This window comes from Trachemys scripta, chromosome 4 (genome assembly GCF_013100865.1).
Source record: "Trachemys scripta elegans isolate TJP31775 chromosome 4, CAS_Tse_1.0, whole genome shotgun sequence".
NCBI classification, from domain to species: Eukaryota; Metazoa; Chordata; order Testudines; family Emydidae; genus Trachemys; species Trachemys scripta.
Window position 1 is genome coordinate 81583208 of NC_048301.1, and position 16024 is coordinate 81599231.

At 41.3% G+C, this 16024-nt stretch overlaps 1 protein-coding gene across 3 annotated transcripts in view; it reads left to right on the forward strand.

The window, feature by feature from the left end:
* Positions 1 to 16024, forward strand: part of SHANK2 (SH3 and multiple ankyrin repeat domains 2) — a 621242-nt gene that overhangs the window by 142667 nt on the left and 462551 nt on the right. For all 3 annotated transcript variants that reach the window (XM_034769724.1, XM_034769725.1, XM_034769726.1), the window contains exon 10: positions 4353 to 4430. In XM_034769724.1, the coding sequence (XP_034625615.1) occupies positions 4353 to 4430 (78 nt within the window). The remainder of the gene's footprint in view (positions 1 to 4352; positions 4431 to 16024) is intronic.

Here is a 16024-nt window from a genome sequence, read left to right on the forward strand (position 1 = left end):
TCCTGACTAGAAATCAGGGCCAGCTCCAGGCACCAGGCAACCAAGCACATGCTTGGGGCGGCACCTGGTAAAGGGCGGCCAATCTTGGGGTGGCGGGGGGCAGTGCGGCGCAGCATTCCACGGGGGGGGGGGGCGCCGGGGGGGGGGGGCGCGGGGGGGGGGGGGGGGGCGGGGGGGGGGGGGGGCGGTGCAGGGCGTGGCGCTCGGCGTGGGGGGTTCCGGCGGCGGTTTCTTTTGCTGCTTGGGGCAGCAAAAAAGTTAGAGCCGGCCCTGCTAGAAATGCAGAGCCAACCTGCTTGATTTACCCTGTCAAGCAGAACAGGGAGTAGGTGGCAAAAAGGGCTTTATGTTATCTGTCTTTATGGAACCCTGATCCTGGGGGCACCCAGGGGCCAGTTAGGGCAACTATAAGTCCTCTTTGTGCTGAAGGGGGCAGTAGAAGGGATTTACCAGGACCAAGGATCTGGCTCAGTATATCGGAAAGCAGAATGAGGAAAATTACTTTTAAGGGCAGTCTCCGTATGTACACCCGTCTGTGAATCAGGATTTGATTTATAAGCTTGTCACAAAAACAGTAAATTATGTGCTCTGTTCTCTGTAGCTGCACACTTACTATTATATTTATAAGCAGAAGATAGCACATTCAACTATCTCGTTGACTGGAACTTTCTAATGTAACATGACAACAAATCCAAAATGCACAGCCGAGCTAATAGACAAGACACATAAAAACATTCTGAATTGTAGACTGGTTTAGTACATGTCCTGAGATGAACATTAAAGACGACATGTGGAAATAGAATACTATATATGGATCAAGAAAAAGTCAAGTGTGCTGAAAAATGTCAGATCTATAGAAAAATTTCTATGAGGTTATAACACTGGTCTACAATTTTTGAGAAGTTGTCTGCTTCAGAGATAAAATGTGCTATTTATTATGTATTTTGATGTGCTGAATTCAAATATGACAATTAAAACAACTGATTGGCTACTGTTTCTAAGATATTTAAGTTTTTACATTTTATGTCTATGTATATTGTGTAGATAGTAGAGTTTTAATCATAAATTGTAAACCTAGGTCTTTTCATGTGTTTATGGTTTCTTTACATGATAATATTTCACCTGTCCTGTTTATGTAATACTTTAAAAATCAGCAAAAGGGTTATATAAATAAAATTTATTATGAAACAAAAGGCAATAAACTATTATGTACATAGTTTAGTCCTATTCAGTGTCTACTCGGCACTTCTTGGCTTGTCTCTTGTATTCATTAAATGGAGCATCTCTTGTCACTGTCCAGCAATACTCTGCAAGCATTGATGGGCTCCATTTGCCCTGATAGCATTGTTGCAATGTCCTGGTGAAATCACTCGCCGTGCTCGTCGCTCACTGCTCTGCAGTTGGGTGGAAAAAAATCTAGATGAGAGTGCAAAAAATGTATCTTTAGTGACATGTTGCAACCAAGGCTTTTGTTTGCCTTGAGGAGGTTTTCCACCAACAACCTGTAACCTGCCTTGTTATTTCTGAGAAAATTTATTGCCACTAACTGGAAGGCTTTCCATGCCGTTTTTTCCTTGCCACGCAGTGCATGGTCAAATGCATCATCTCGAAGAAGTTCACGAATCTGAGGACCAACAAAGACACCTTCCTTTATCTTAGCTTCACTTAACCTTGGAAATTTTCCATGGAGGTACTTGAAAGCTGCTTGTGTTTTGTCAATGGCCTTGACAGAGTTCTTCATCAGACCCAGCTTGAAGTGTAAAGGTGGTAACAAAATCTTCCTTGATTCAACAAGTGGTGGATGCTGAACACTTTTCCTCCCAGGCTCCAATGACTGTCATAGTTTATGCACCTCAAAAGTTGTTTCATGTTGTCATAGGTTTCCTTCATATGGACTGCATGACCAACTGGAATTGATGGCAAAACATTGCCATTATGCAGTAAAACAGCTTTAAGACTCGTCTTCGATGAATCAATGAACAGTCTCCACTCATCTGGATCGTGAACGATGTTGAGGGCTGCCATCACACCATCGATGTTGTTGCAGGCTACAAGATCACCTTCCATGAAGAAGAATGGGACAAGATCCTTTTGACGGTCACGGAACATGGAAACCCTAACATCACCTGCCAGGAGATTCCACTGCTGTAGTCTGGAGCCCAACAGCTCTGCCTTACCCTTGGGTAGTTCCAAATCCCTGACAAGGTCATTCAGTTCACCTTGTGTTATGAGGTGTGGTTCAGAGGAGGAGGATGGGAGAAAATGTGGGTCCTGTGACACTGGTGGTTCAGGACCAGAAGTTTCATCCTCTTCCTCTTCCTCGTCTGACTCAAGTGAGAATGATTCTGGTGCACCAGGAACCGGCAGTCCTTCTCCGTGGGGTACTGGGCGTATAGCTGATGGAAAGTTTGGAAAATGCACAATCCACTTTTTCTTCTTTGACACACCTTTCCCAACTGGAGGCACCATGCAGAAGTAACAATTGCTGGTATGATCTGTTGGCTCTCTCCAAATCATTGGCACTGCAAAAGGCATAGATTTCCTTTTCCTGTTCAACCACTGGCGAAGATTTGTTGCACAAGTGTTGCAGCATATGTGTGGGGCCCACCTCTTGTCCTGATCTCCAATTTTGCAGCCAAAAGAAAGGTGATAAGCTTTCTTAACCATAGTGGTTATACTGCACTTTTGTGATGCAAAAGTCACTTCACCACAAACATAGCAGAAGTTATCTGCACTGTTCACACAAGTACGAGGCATCTCTGCTCACTTTGGCTAAACAGAAATGTGTCCCTTTGCAAAATCAAACACTGACAAACAAGAGAACAGGACACTGTATGATTTCTAGAGCTGATATAGGGCAATTTGTTCAGCAGAGTGATGTAAGCTTCGTTATGATTGCATCATCCATGACTTCTAGGAATAACATGATGCAATTCATATAATGTATGACGCAATACTAGCTTCAGATTGCATCATTCATTGTTTTGCCTAAAAAACAAGTACTGACCAAAACCGTCATAGATTTATTCGTAGATCCAGTCAAAGATGTATTTCAGTCATTTCTGGTTTAAATTGAGATCCCTTCCCTTTATAACTCACTTATCCTCCGCCATTCCCAAGTCAAGGGTCGTATATACTGACCCAATAGCATATCTTGAAAACTAGAGCCAATCAACAATTTTAAGCATCATTTTCGTTTTCAGTGACCCAGAATTAGTAAAGTTTGACTACATTTATTTCAGAAGAATTTTGGCTGTAGAGCAGTGTAATCAGTAATATTTTACAACAGAATAAACTAGTGTCTTACTGCAATACAGTGTATTCAACTAAAAAATTATACTGATAGGAGTTCAACTACATATTCTGTAGCAGAACCTGATCTCATGTAAACTGGTCTCTCATCATTTGGAGAGGAGGTTGGGGTATATTAGTTTTGTGTTGTGGTATTGTTATTTGTGTATGGAGGACTGACTTTGTTATAGTATGAGCAGCTCAAAAAAAGTTTATTTCAAAAAACTTGTATTAAATATACTGTTGCATTAAAAACTGCTAATTGCTTAGTTTGAGATATATTCTGATAAATCAAAGTAAAATTGAGGTAATAATCTGTCCTTTCTGTTTAGTGGATGTCTATATTAAGTATTTAGGGCCAGGTTGTGGTACCCTTGATCATATAACACAATAATTTATTCCTTGAACAGTTCCCATTGGCTGGAAGGTATCAACATGATCAAAGACCTTTAACGTACAAAGTTTAATTTGAAAATACTAATTTTGCTGTAAAATCTGATTTGTTTAATAACTTGATGGAATTTTTGTAATATGTTTTTCTGAATTGTTAACAAGGTATTTAAATCTCAATAAATACTGCGGTCCCCTTAATTGTTACTTACACTTGCATGCAGGGCTGAGATGGTGTCTCTAACCTCTCTTTGCCAGAAGCTGGGAATGGGTGTCAGGGGATGGATAACTTGGTGATTACCTGTTCTGTTCATTCCTTCTGAAGCACCTGGCATTGTTCACTGTCAGAAGACAGGATACTGGGCTAGATGGACCTTTGGTCTGACCCAGTATGGCCATTCTTATGTTCTTATGCTGTTTCCAGTACATTGGAAAATTGAACTGTGCCCATAACTACAGTATTTAAGAATTTTCCAAATATATTGGAAATTAAAATTATTTTAATCAATTAAATCCTCGATTGGAAGAGAGTTTCATATTTCTTGGACTGTTGACTTATTGTTTTATGTTCAAAAACATATGCCAAAATCACCACCAAATCTTATAATTTAAAGGCTGTTTTTGGTGATTAAAGATTATAATTAACAAGTTCTTCCTTCTCCAATTTGCAGGACAGCTGTGCAAGAGTTCTGTTGTTTCGAGGAGCCAACAAGGAGTTAAAGAATTATAACAGCCAATCTTCGTTTCAGGTAAAAAAAAAAAAAGAAAAGACTATCTTTAAGGATGAAATTTGCCCTTGTGCAGAGGATCTGCAAAAGGCCTATGCATTCTTCAACCCTGTTTTGACTTATATGACATATTGGACTTGTGCTGGCCTTCTGCATAGGGTGCCAGTGGGGATTTCATTCTAAGATGGAAACAGACGAGTAACCCAGTTATTTCTGCAGTAAAGTTTGAGACCATGATATTTTAAGTGGGCTTGGAAAAAAAATCTCTGATTCAAACACTTTCAAGCTTTAGGACATTCAGATTCAGATGCAAACTTTGTGGCTTTGGACCATCATTTTAATATGTACTGTGATAAAGTTCCTCCTCTACCTTGGTGAATTCTGCACTTATTTTGCTCGCCTCAGAGATTCACAGTAGCCCTCAGTTTGGCCACTTTCATGGCTTAAATCTGCTGTTCACTCAGATAACCTCATCACTGGCCAGTATGGGGAAAAAAGAGTAAAAACAATCCCCGCAGTTTCTGCTGATCCACCATGTGGGTCGGGGAAAAGCCCAGAGACCTTCCCCTCCAGTGGAACCTCCTGTGTTGGATCAGGAGTTGAGAGGTTTGCAGGGAACCCGGGCCTGCCCTCTACCCCGGGTTCCAGCCCAGGTCCCTGTGGACTGCAGCTGTCTAGAGTGCCTTCTGGAACAGCTGTGCGACAGCTACAATTCCCTGGGCTACTTCCCCATGTGTTCCCCCAACACCTTCTTTGTCCTCACCACAGGACCTTCCTCCTGATGTCTGTTAACGCTTATACTCAGGGCTGGCACTTCCACTAGGCAGTCGCCTAGGGCGGCAGGATGTGGGGGGCAGCATTTTGGTGGCGATTCCTCTGGGCGGGAAGAAAAGTGGCTCCAGAAATGCTGCCAAGAACCATGACCGCCCAGAGGGGCTTCTTCCGCTCCGGGTCTTCGGCGGAAATTTGGTGGCAGGTCCTTCACTCGCTCTGGGACCCGCCGCTGAAGTGCTCCGAAGACCCGGAGCAGAAGGACCCCCGCTGCTGAGAACGCAGCTTCAGAGGAGGAGCGCTGCTGCCTAGGGCGGCAAAAACCCTGGCGTCACTTCTGCTTGTACTCCTCAGTCCTCCAGCAGCACGTCCTCTCACTTCCAGCTCCTTATGCACACCTCACTAACTGGAGTGAGAGCCTTTTTAAACCAGGTGTTCTGATTAGCCTTAATTAATTCTAGCAGCTTCCCAATTGGCTACATGTGTCCTAATTAGCCTCCTGCCTTAATTAGTTCTAGAAAGTTTCTGAGTGTTCTGGAATAGTCCCTGTTATCTTACCCAGGGAAAAGGGACCTGCTTAACCTGGAACTAATGTATCTACCTTCGACCACTCTCTTGTAGACATCTGGCCTGACCCTGTCACAGTACCTAGTACTTTTAAAACATATCAACCACCATTTTCATAATGGAACAGATACAGTACAAGTGATTAAATCTTTCCCTCACCACCATACCAAGGAGCTTCGTCCCGGTTCAGGAATGAATCATTTTAAGGGGGCAGAGAAATTTAGTCTTCCTTAGCCCTGTTGTATTAATTCAGATGGAATATATGTGCCCAATGAGTTAAAGGTGTTAACATAATCCAGTCATGGTCCAACATCAGACAGTTTTAAACAAGGCTCAGGGTTTGGTATACAGAGGCATCAGCCTGCTTAGTACCATGCCAAACACATTATTAAAAATCCTTTTAACCCTTTATTAAAGAAATGGGGGCTGGAGGGGGCAATTAAAGAATTTGAAATGTTAATTATTAAGCAAGGCTTTCATTTTAACAACATTCCTTGTTGTTTAGCTGGAGAGAGTTTTTAGAAGGAAAACCTCCATGTTTGACAGTGTTTTAGATGGTAATAACTTGTACTTTTTGTGGAAAGGAGAAGAAATTAGTTAAGATGGGCTACAGCTGTTGTTGTTGCTATTAAAGTCTGATCCTGTTTCCTAGAAGAAAACAAGACAAACATACATAAAAGGAGGAGAGAAAAAATAGCGAAGAGAGAAAATCTAGCTTCTGTCTCTGATGTTGATTCTCATTTGCAGCCTCACTGCTGGAGAAACATAGGCACTATACGTGGTCTTATCAACCACTCTGAGATTAGGCAAAATTGTACAAGCATTGGGCTGTTTGGGGCATTGAATTTAGCTGCCTCTTTCTGGTCACAGGCTTACAGCAGTGTTGCAAAATAGTCTTATTGGACAGACGGTAAAAGAGGATGGATAGAAAAGAGAAAGAAAGAAGGTGGGGAAGAAAAAGAACACAGAAGGTGTATGTGTGTGTGAGGGGGGATGACAGTTTCACATCCCAGATGTTATTTGGGATTTAGCAGGAGCCTCTGTTGAGGTCATCTAACTCCCTCTCTTTGGCCTGGCCTTGTCAGGACATAAGGATAAAAAGGTCTGAAGTCCTAAGAGACATGGGGGTGGCATCCATGAGAGTGAAGCTGTCTCCTTCCCCTTCTCTTGTCTTTCGGTCAGTCAGCATCGTGGTAGCTAGCTTTTCCCCCCACGGGAGTGATGGCAATGAGAACCCCTAAAGGGAGTGATGGGTGGAATAGCCTGTCCTTTCATTTTTTTATTCACCAGTTAGACCAAATTTCTGACACACCAATTTTGGTTCATTGATTTCTGGTCTCACACTGTTCTTGTTTATCAGGCATATTCTTAACAGAGTCCTTGAATTATATCAGTAGGCCTTTTTTGTTTGGACTAATTCAGTCTGTCTCCTTTCTGCACCTTTTCCCTACAAGATTTATTGTTATAGGTTATTGTGACATTTTATGAACTTTCACTCACCTCTTACAGTTGATCTCACAAGTAGAGTCAATTTTGTAGTCCAAATATCAGAATGGCTCCTCTAGTGAGACTGCCAATAAGGGTAGCAGTTGTACAAGCTATTGAATACAGAACTCAAAACAGTTGATGTACTAGTGTTGTTAATGCCTTGTTTAGTGATTATCTCAGGTATGGTGTGTAAGACATACAACAAGTGATGCCCCGCTGAGACAAGCTGTGCTGGGTTTCCACTGACGTAGCCAGAGACCAGCTTTTTTTGCAGTCTGATAGAGTTGCTGCCTATAAACTACAGGAGTCTAGGTTTGAGTCTTGGATGCTGTACTATGAAGGATGTGCACAAACAGCAAGTCCAGTCACTGTGTCTGGAGGGGATGCTTCAAATTTGCTAAATCTCCTCTATCCATCTGGTCCCCCATGACTATAGTATCTGGTATTCTAGTGCCAAGTGACAGACACAGTTTAAAGAATTTCCATTAACAATGTGTTGGGATCACAAGCTATTGATATGTGACAGGGTCATATATCTCTTTAAGAGATTGTTTGGATTTTTTTGCTTTTATTTTCCCTTTTGGAGAGTCAGGTCAGTGTGTGGCATATCTAACAGTGGTTGATTATTAATCCCCAGCAACATCTACTAGGCAGCTCTGAAGCTAGAAATCAGGGATACTAGGAATGAGGAAGTAAAAGTTGAAGTATCAATGATAAAAGCAGAGGCTACCACCAAAATGAAAGTGAAATCTTTCATGGGATTAGCCAAGATTTGCCAGAAATTCATTCCACAGTTTTCTCATATTACAGCATCTTGACAGGCTTAATTAAGAAACCCAAAAGGAAAAACGTAATCTGGCCAAGGGAATGTCAGGGACCTTTAGATATCCCGAAGAAGACCCCTTTTTCAGAATCTGTGTTAATTAGTCTGGACTTTAATAAACCATTCATAATGCAAACTAATGTGTCAGAGACAGGATTGAGAGCTGTCCTGTACCAAGAGAGGGAAAGAGAAGAACGTTCAATTCTATAAGTAGAAAGTTGTATCGAAAGCAATGGTACAGTATGATTGAAAAATGTCTTATTGTGAAGTAGGAGCTGGAAGCATTAAGGTAGTATTTCCCAAAGTGAGCCCCCTTTCAGGAAAATGAAAGCAATTGCACCCCTTTTCAACTCTGCAATGTGGTATTAAAGGCTTCCTTATTTTAATTCATATATCTTTTATACCATGCCCTCAGGCCACTTCAGACAACACTGGAATAGAGCTCATAATATAATACTTCCTGTCCTTTCTTACATGCTTTGAATAGTGGAGTAGTTAAGTCATGTTGATGTTTAAATGTATCATAATTGGCATCTGAGTTAGCTCCAATGAACATGAATGGAGCCAATCATACCTCTGAGCTAACATTAAAGGTTCTCTGAAAACTCAGGCAGATGCCTGCTGCATTGGTTACACTTGCTTCACACTGAAGGTTTTCCAAACCACCATAATTGCTTGAGACTAACTTTTTTTTTTAACATGAAAGCTGAGACTCTGGAGAACAGCTAAGAACTCTGTATGCAACTCCGGCCAGTTCATTCTCAAGCTTGGAAACATGTCCCCTGCTTTGAGACATGGTGCATTAAGGTATTATCTCTTAGATACCAGGTTCACACTTGTAATAGATCACCACCCAGGATGACATGGCATAATGCAATGTGAGACAAATGCACAAGTTACTAGGTGCTGTTAAGCACTTCAACTTAATGGTTTCAAGTAAGACAGCATGGGAGGCCAACATAACGATTCCGACTACCCATCCAGAGATGGATTAAAAAAACAGATGGAAGTAACAAAATTGGAAACATAAATTCTCTTAAGAGGCAGGGTATGTGCCAGTGGTCTGTCTCTGTAAGAGATGTTAGATTTTTTTCATTACTTTATTTCCTTTGAGAATCAGTTTTCTTTCTTGTTCTGAAATTTCTTGTGGTGTGAGTAAACATGATATAAATGAGGCGTGAAAGGTTGGACATCCTTTGTTTGTTTTTTCTCCTTTTATATTAATCACAGCAGTAGTCTGTCTCTTTGTGTCCTTATCAGAAAATTAGGAAAAGGACAAATAGGCAAATGCATATATCTGTGTAAAATCTACTATTGGTGGTTGTCAGGTTCCTAATGATTGGAAGGGTCAGATGAGCCAAACCATGCTGGAAGCACAGGCACAGCAGGTTAGCAAGTGGGAGCTGGAAACCTCAGAAGTGCTGCTGCATAGCTGGCTAGTGACCCATACCCCATTATTGTGGGACAACAATCCCTATGTGTGTTATGCAGTCATTTATATTATTTGCATGGATTGGGGGTTTTATTTTTTGGGGGGTCCCTTTTCCTAAGGCGGTGAGGACTAATGCATTCAATTCATTTTACTCTACCTGGACTGGAGCACCTTATCCTTTATAAAGCTGCTTGTTCTGTATGGGTAAGTCTGCATTGCAATTAAAAACGTGCAGTTGGCCCATGTCAGCTGACTTGGGCTCTCAGGGCTCAGGCTAAGGGGCTGTTTAATTGTGGTGTAGGTGGTTCAGGCTCATCACTCTCTCCTGTGAGTGGGGAAGGTCCCAGAGCTCAGGTCCAGCTTGAGCCCGAACGCCTACACCATAATTTAACAGCCACCTAGCCCGAGTCTGAGTCAGTTGACATGGGACAGCTGCGGGTGTTTAATTGGAGTATAGACATACCTTAAATGAATACAGTGTCATGGTACTATGTCCAGTGTAGATATTAACGTATTTCACTAGATGGTATCATTTTTAGTTGTGGAGAATGTTAAACTGGGGAAGCTGTAGTTGCTGTGAATGCAGCAGAGGAAACTGTAATGTCAGCATTGCAATAAAGAAGCATTAGAATTAATTCAGTGCCATCTGTCTTTATTTTGTTGACCCAGTCGATCAGACAACACAAATGGAACTGTTACAAAATTATGCTAAATCCCCTTGAGTTAATAGGATTTTGCATACTAACAATGTTTATTCATGTAATCAGCAGAACTGAACACTGAAGCCTCTTGTATGTCCATAATAATGTGCACTATAGCTACTGCACATGCTCGTTAGCTATTTTCAAACATATCATCTCAGTTATAGCTTATTTATATTTTCCTAAAGTCAAAAGAAATTAGTCTTTCTCGAGGAATAGCTACCTTCAAAATGTCCAATATGAAGACTGACCTTTTCCTTAAAGTATCTAAACACTTCCTGAATTTTGTGGGTGGTTTTCAAAGTCTGTCTAAACTTCATTTATTTATTTTTTAATAAAAATTGAGAAACAAAGTTGTATTTTGGGTGCCAACTTGTGTGCTGCCTATAAGAGTGTCATGATGTGATTTCATTCCTATCTGGGCTACAACTTTAGCTTCACGTTAAAATCAAAAACAGAGAACAAAAGAAACATTCCTCAGTTTTTGGGACTCGAGCCTGCAAACCTTTACTCCTGGAAGTAAACTTTACTCATGGAAGCTGCCTCCTTAATCTGAGTAAGAATTTGCAGGACTAGATCCTTAGTTGCCTTTCTGTTATCTAACATAATTGCTGTTTTAGGATTACATTCTCTCTTGTTGATTGTAGATAAAAAGAGGTAGAATCATCTCTCTTCTGCCTGATTTTTGGCGAAAAGAGGCAGTTGGGGTGGTCTTCCTGCTCCAGTGGCTGAATGGAAGAGGGGATAAGTGGTGTTGTCTTCAACTGTGACTAGAATCAGTAGGGACGAGAGGGATCATGGGACTGTAGGAAGGCCTGATTAGCAGCTGCAGTGCTGCTCCCATGTGAGCATGAGCGAGAACCCTTAGAGCGACTCTTTGAATATTGCAGCATCCTTCTTTCTGTGTTATGAGATTAATCTGTATTTCCACCAGTTTTATGCAAGATCTTTTAGAGAATCTACAGTATCCTGCCATGATCAATCATCCACCACACACCTGATTCCCCAACCCACCCCACCTCCACACATTTTATGCTGTTAGATTTATTTCCACATATTACAACATTAATCTAGTAGTTCAGGAGCATCCATGTTTTGTAGTATACGTGAGCTACTGAAGTTCTGTGGTGCAATTTGAAGTTGGCAGATGTGCGTCTTGTCAGACAACAACCTCAATTTTTTTAAATGGATAATAACCCTATATAAATATTGCATATGTTTTCCTATGGCTCGTATTACATAAGCAAATCCAATACAGTATTGAGTGGAAAAACACCCATAAGGGTAAGAACATGTAGAACTTTATAACTTGCCAGTATGTATAAAATCCCACTATTTAAATATACGTAAGAACTATCTTGGGGATGAATTCTAGGTCCAACACAAAGGGCAGAGCTGTCTTTGAGGGTGCAACATGGGTCAACATGAGTACTTAATTTGCTTGTACTGTACAAACTTCAGCAGAAATAGTAGTGTCAGCAGTGGCTGGTAACACTGCCTATTATTAAGGTTGCCCAATACTTCTCATTATACTACCCTATTTTTAATTACTTATAACTTTGCCAAAATTCAACTGTTTGTACTGAATTTTTTTCCATGCCAGATTTCTGCCTCATGATTAAGTTTTTGGAAACCTTCAGCCAAAATGATCGAGTCATTTCAGAACATGGAGCTAGGGAAAAATATGTTTTGCCCATTTAAAAAAGCTCTAGTGCCCCCATGCCTTGGAGCAGGGACTTGAAGTTTGGCAGAGGAGTGGCCTTTGTGGCATGTATGTGCCTTTTCCCATTATTGTGAACATTTTCATAATTTGGGGAAGTTATGTAGGCCTTCGGAGGGAAAAAACAGTTTGCACATGCTCAGTAGAGACATTTTTGATTTTAGCTTCTAAAATCTCAGAAAATTCCATCATCACTGAGCATGCTTGAGCCTCTCACAGCTCCTAGTGCTGATCAGACTGTGCATGCACCATCCCCACACAGTAACGGTGCATGTCTCAGTCGAGAGCTACAAGGAGAAAGTTAGACTTTCTGAAATTTTTGCTCCTAGCTTCTCTTGCTCAGAAGGGTTCAGGTACCAGAACTGAGAGCAGGGAGGCTGTCTCTCCTGTGCTTTCAACTTCCCTACTAGAGCCCAGACATCATGGAGGAGGAATTCAGAAGGCAGGATGGACATTACTCCCATAGTGAGCACATATTCAATATTTTGTTTTCTCCCTGTGGCTCAGTATGTGGCCCCAGGCCTTATTTATTTCCCCCCCTCATTCAAATACTGACACAATTATTAATTTCCTAATGGGCTTTTGTATCATTATAGTATCCAAGTGCATCACAAAAATAAATGAATTATCTATACAATACCCCTCTGAGGTGGACTGGCATTAGCATTAATGGGAGTTTGAAACTGCATTAAAGTGAGAATATAACTTTAACCTTATGTATATCCTCTCTGATTATCCAACATGGACAGTTTGCTTTAAAGCCTAACCTTTATTTTCCTAAGCTTTTTTGGACATTTTGAATTCTGTAAATTGTCTCGTTGAGTGATAGTAGGTTGTTTTTTTTTTTTTTAAAGGGGGTAGTGATTCTTACCCACAAAAAGTCTTCTTTCTCTGATTTATTTTTGAAAGCATGAAAATGTGATAAGGCCAATTTTAAATTATGAACATCTGTCCAGTCCCTTAAGATATACCTTTACACATGTAAAATAGAGGTGCTTCTTCTCTTTGTATATTATGTAATTGCAGTACTAATGGAGCGTGTTAATTAACTTGACAAGGGAGTGTGATCTAGCCAAGTTTTTGACATTCCCATCCCTGAGGTGTAACTCTTTTCCTAAAGCACCTGTGTGGAAAATTTGTCCCTGAACATTCCAGCGTATCCATGACAATATTTACAGATGTCTTGCCATGATGCATGCTGTCCTTAGTTAACCTGTCAAAAAGGTCCTGCTTTTGCCCCGGTTTGAGTAAAACTATACAATTTAGTCTATACGTTTTTGGTTCATTTTTTTTAATGTTAGTACTATCCTAATGCTAATAGGTCCCAATGAGGATTAAAGCCTCATTGTGATTTTTCACTGTTGAAATGGAGGATAGGATACAGTTCCTGACCAGAAGAGTTTACAATCCAATGTACCTCTGTTCTATATTTGCAATCTGATTCTGACATTTTATGCCCACAAACAAGCCAGGTAGTCAAGGTATTGAGGCTTAAAAAAGTTGCATGAGATATGGAGAGTTTGTATTACGCATTTACATGAGAATAAAGGTGTAAGAATTATATCTTGTATTAGTTTAAACACACAATTTGTGATTGAGAAAATAAATTTTAGCAGTTCAGCAGTCTACTTTGTAAACATAGGGCAGATTGTGACTGTCATGCATTTGTACTGGAATGTTTGACTGGGTTTTTGTACTGAGAAAATAAGATATTAACACTGATGAAGTAATACTAATAATCTGATTTTAAAATAGTTACAAATTCAAGAAAGTCCACCGTTAGGAAGAATATTGCCCTTAGGAATTGACTCTCTAGTGTATGTGTATGTAACATCACAGACCTATTTCAGATATTTCAAAGAACTAGGTACAATTACAGGAGCGTTAAAGATGGAAGAACAGAATTAATTTTGCTTGCTTTGCAGTTTCTATGGATACACATTATACCTTCTTGCCATCAGATTTTCTGTGTGTGCTTTTATAGCTTTGAGAGTAGATAATTGTTGCAAGGATTTGCCTTCCACACCTCTTCCTCTTCACCCAGCCAAATAACATGGCACAGGACATAGCCTGAGGAAACCTAATCTAAAGTTCATTGGAGTGAAAGGAAAGATTTGAATGGGCTTTGGATCAGGCCCTAAACCTATGACAGACTTACTTTAATACAAAGTAGCCCACTAATATTTGAAATTTGGCATGTCACATTAAAACAAAACATCGTTTCTTGTATGTGTTAATTACTTGACAAAGGGTTTCCACTGATTACCCAGCTATGCAGAAAATCCACAGACTGGAATAACATTCTTTTCAAGCTTTCAGCCTGCTTTGCCAAAACGGAGAGCAGCTTCCCATAAATAATTTTCAAAGAAACACACACACACACACCACCACCACCACCACCACATTTATATTTAAAGAGCCCAAGTGGAGTCTATTATAGTGGGGAAAACATCTGACAATTGAAATTATACCTCAGAATATAGAAGAGCCACACAAAAAAAGCTCATGAAACACTGAGGTCCATTTGACACTAGAAATTGGAACAATGTTGGTGACTGAGTTAGGGGACAACTGTGTTGTAAGCAGGTTCCCTGCCATGCTTGAATTTACAGTGTTGACAGGACAATAGTTAAATGTTTCTCATGACATAAGCATAAAGTATCATCATCAAGGATCAAATCTTAGTGTACTATACAGCTGGATGTACTGGGGAGAATACAGGAAGTAATCTTTCCTGCTGAGGTCATGGAGCAGCAGCATTGATACTGTGCAGCTACTACTACACATACAGGGGTTGTAGCCCCAATGGTTCTTTTTCCTCCTCTTCTTTGGGGTTTGCATAGTTTTTTGATTCACTAGCCACTCCCTAATCCTCACCCCCTTCCAAAATACCTCAAAACACTCCTCAGTGTGTTAGGGTGCGGAGAATCCCAGTGCAGTACAGCTTCCTGGTGCACAGTGGGTGCAGACCTTCCTCATGGAATCCGATATTTCTCTCCCTCTCCACACACCTGTACAACAGAATTGATGTGTATGTGCAGAATTTGTTACTATTAGTTACACTTGGATTAAGAAGGAACGGAATTAGGAAGTAACACCTAGACAAGAGAGAGATTTGGATATTTTAACTTAAAAGTATTGGCCTGTAAAGATCATAAGGAAGCAAAGCCAGTAAGTCAGGAAGTACAACTTTTTTGGGGGAGGGGTGGGGAGAGGGAGAGAAATTGATGACAGAGAATGTATGGCTATAGCATAGTGAAGTATATGCTGTGTTAGTAAAAGATTTAAAAATAGGTGTAGAGGATGGCCTGTGGGGTGTGTGATACAGGAGGGCCAGGGAGCAGTGGGAAGTGGTAGAAGGGAAGTATATAAACCCTAGGTTAATTAAGGCATGGTTCTCTGTAGACTAGGGAGGTTGCTACAGGTTAATTGGAGCACCTGTAATCAATTAAGGCCCTGTTAGAAATAGGGGAGAGGGATAGCTCAGTGGTTTGAGCGTTGGCCTGCTAAACCCGGCGTTGTGAGTTCAATCCTTGAGGGGGCCACTTGGGGATCTGGGGCAAAATCAGTACTTGGTCCTGCTAGTGAAGACTCAATGACCTTTCAAGGTCCCTTCCAGTTCTAGGAGATGGGATATCTCCATTAATTTTTTTTTAATAAAACCCCCTGCTTCAGGCAGTCAGGGGGAAGGAGGAAGGAGAGAGGATTGGAGCTTGGAGGTGTGCTGTGAGACTTGGAGGAACAGAAAACCGGAGTAAGGGAGACCCTACCCCAGCAGGGGAGGGACATTCCCTCCCCCAGCATTTAAGGACTGAAGGTACCCCACCCAAGGGGGAAGAGGGTGAGAACCTGCAGGGGTTGAGAGGGGCTGGGACTCAGAGTGAGGAGCAAACTCAGACCCCTCCCCCACTTCCCTCCTTTACCACTTTCCTGGGCCACTAGTGGGGCCCTCGGGGCCCCAAGAGCAGGGATAAGGGGTGGTATTTTAGCCCCCCCACCAAGAAAAGCGCAGGACCCACCATACTATATTGACCATCTTGTCACACGTGGTGTCAGGAGTGGGATCTCTGCGCCGTGAACATAATCCAGAGTGGGTCACAACCACCCTGCCTC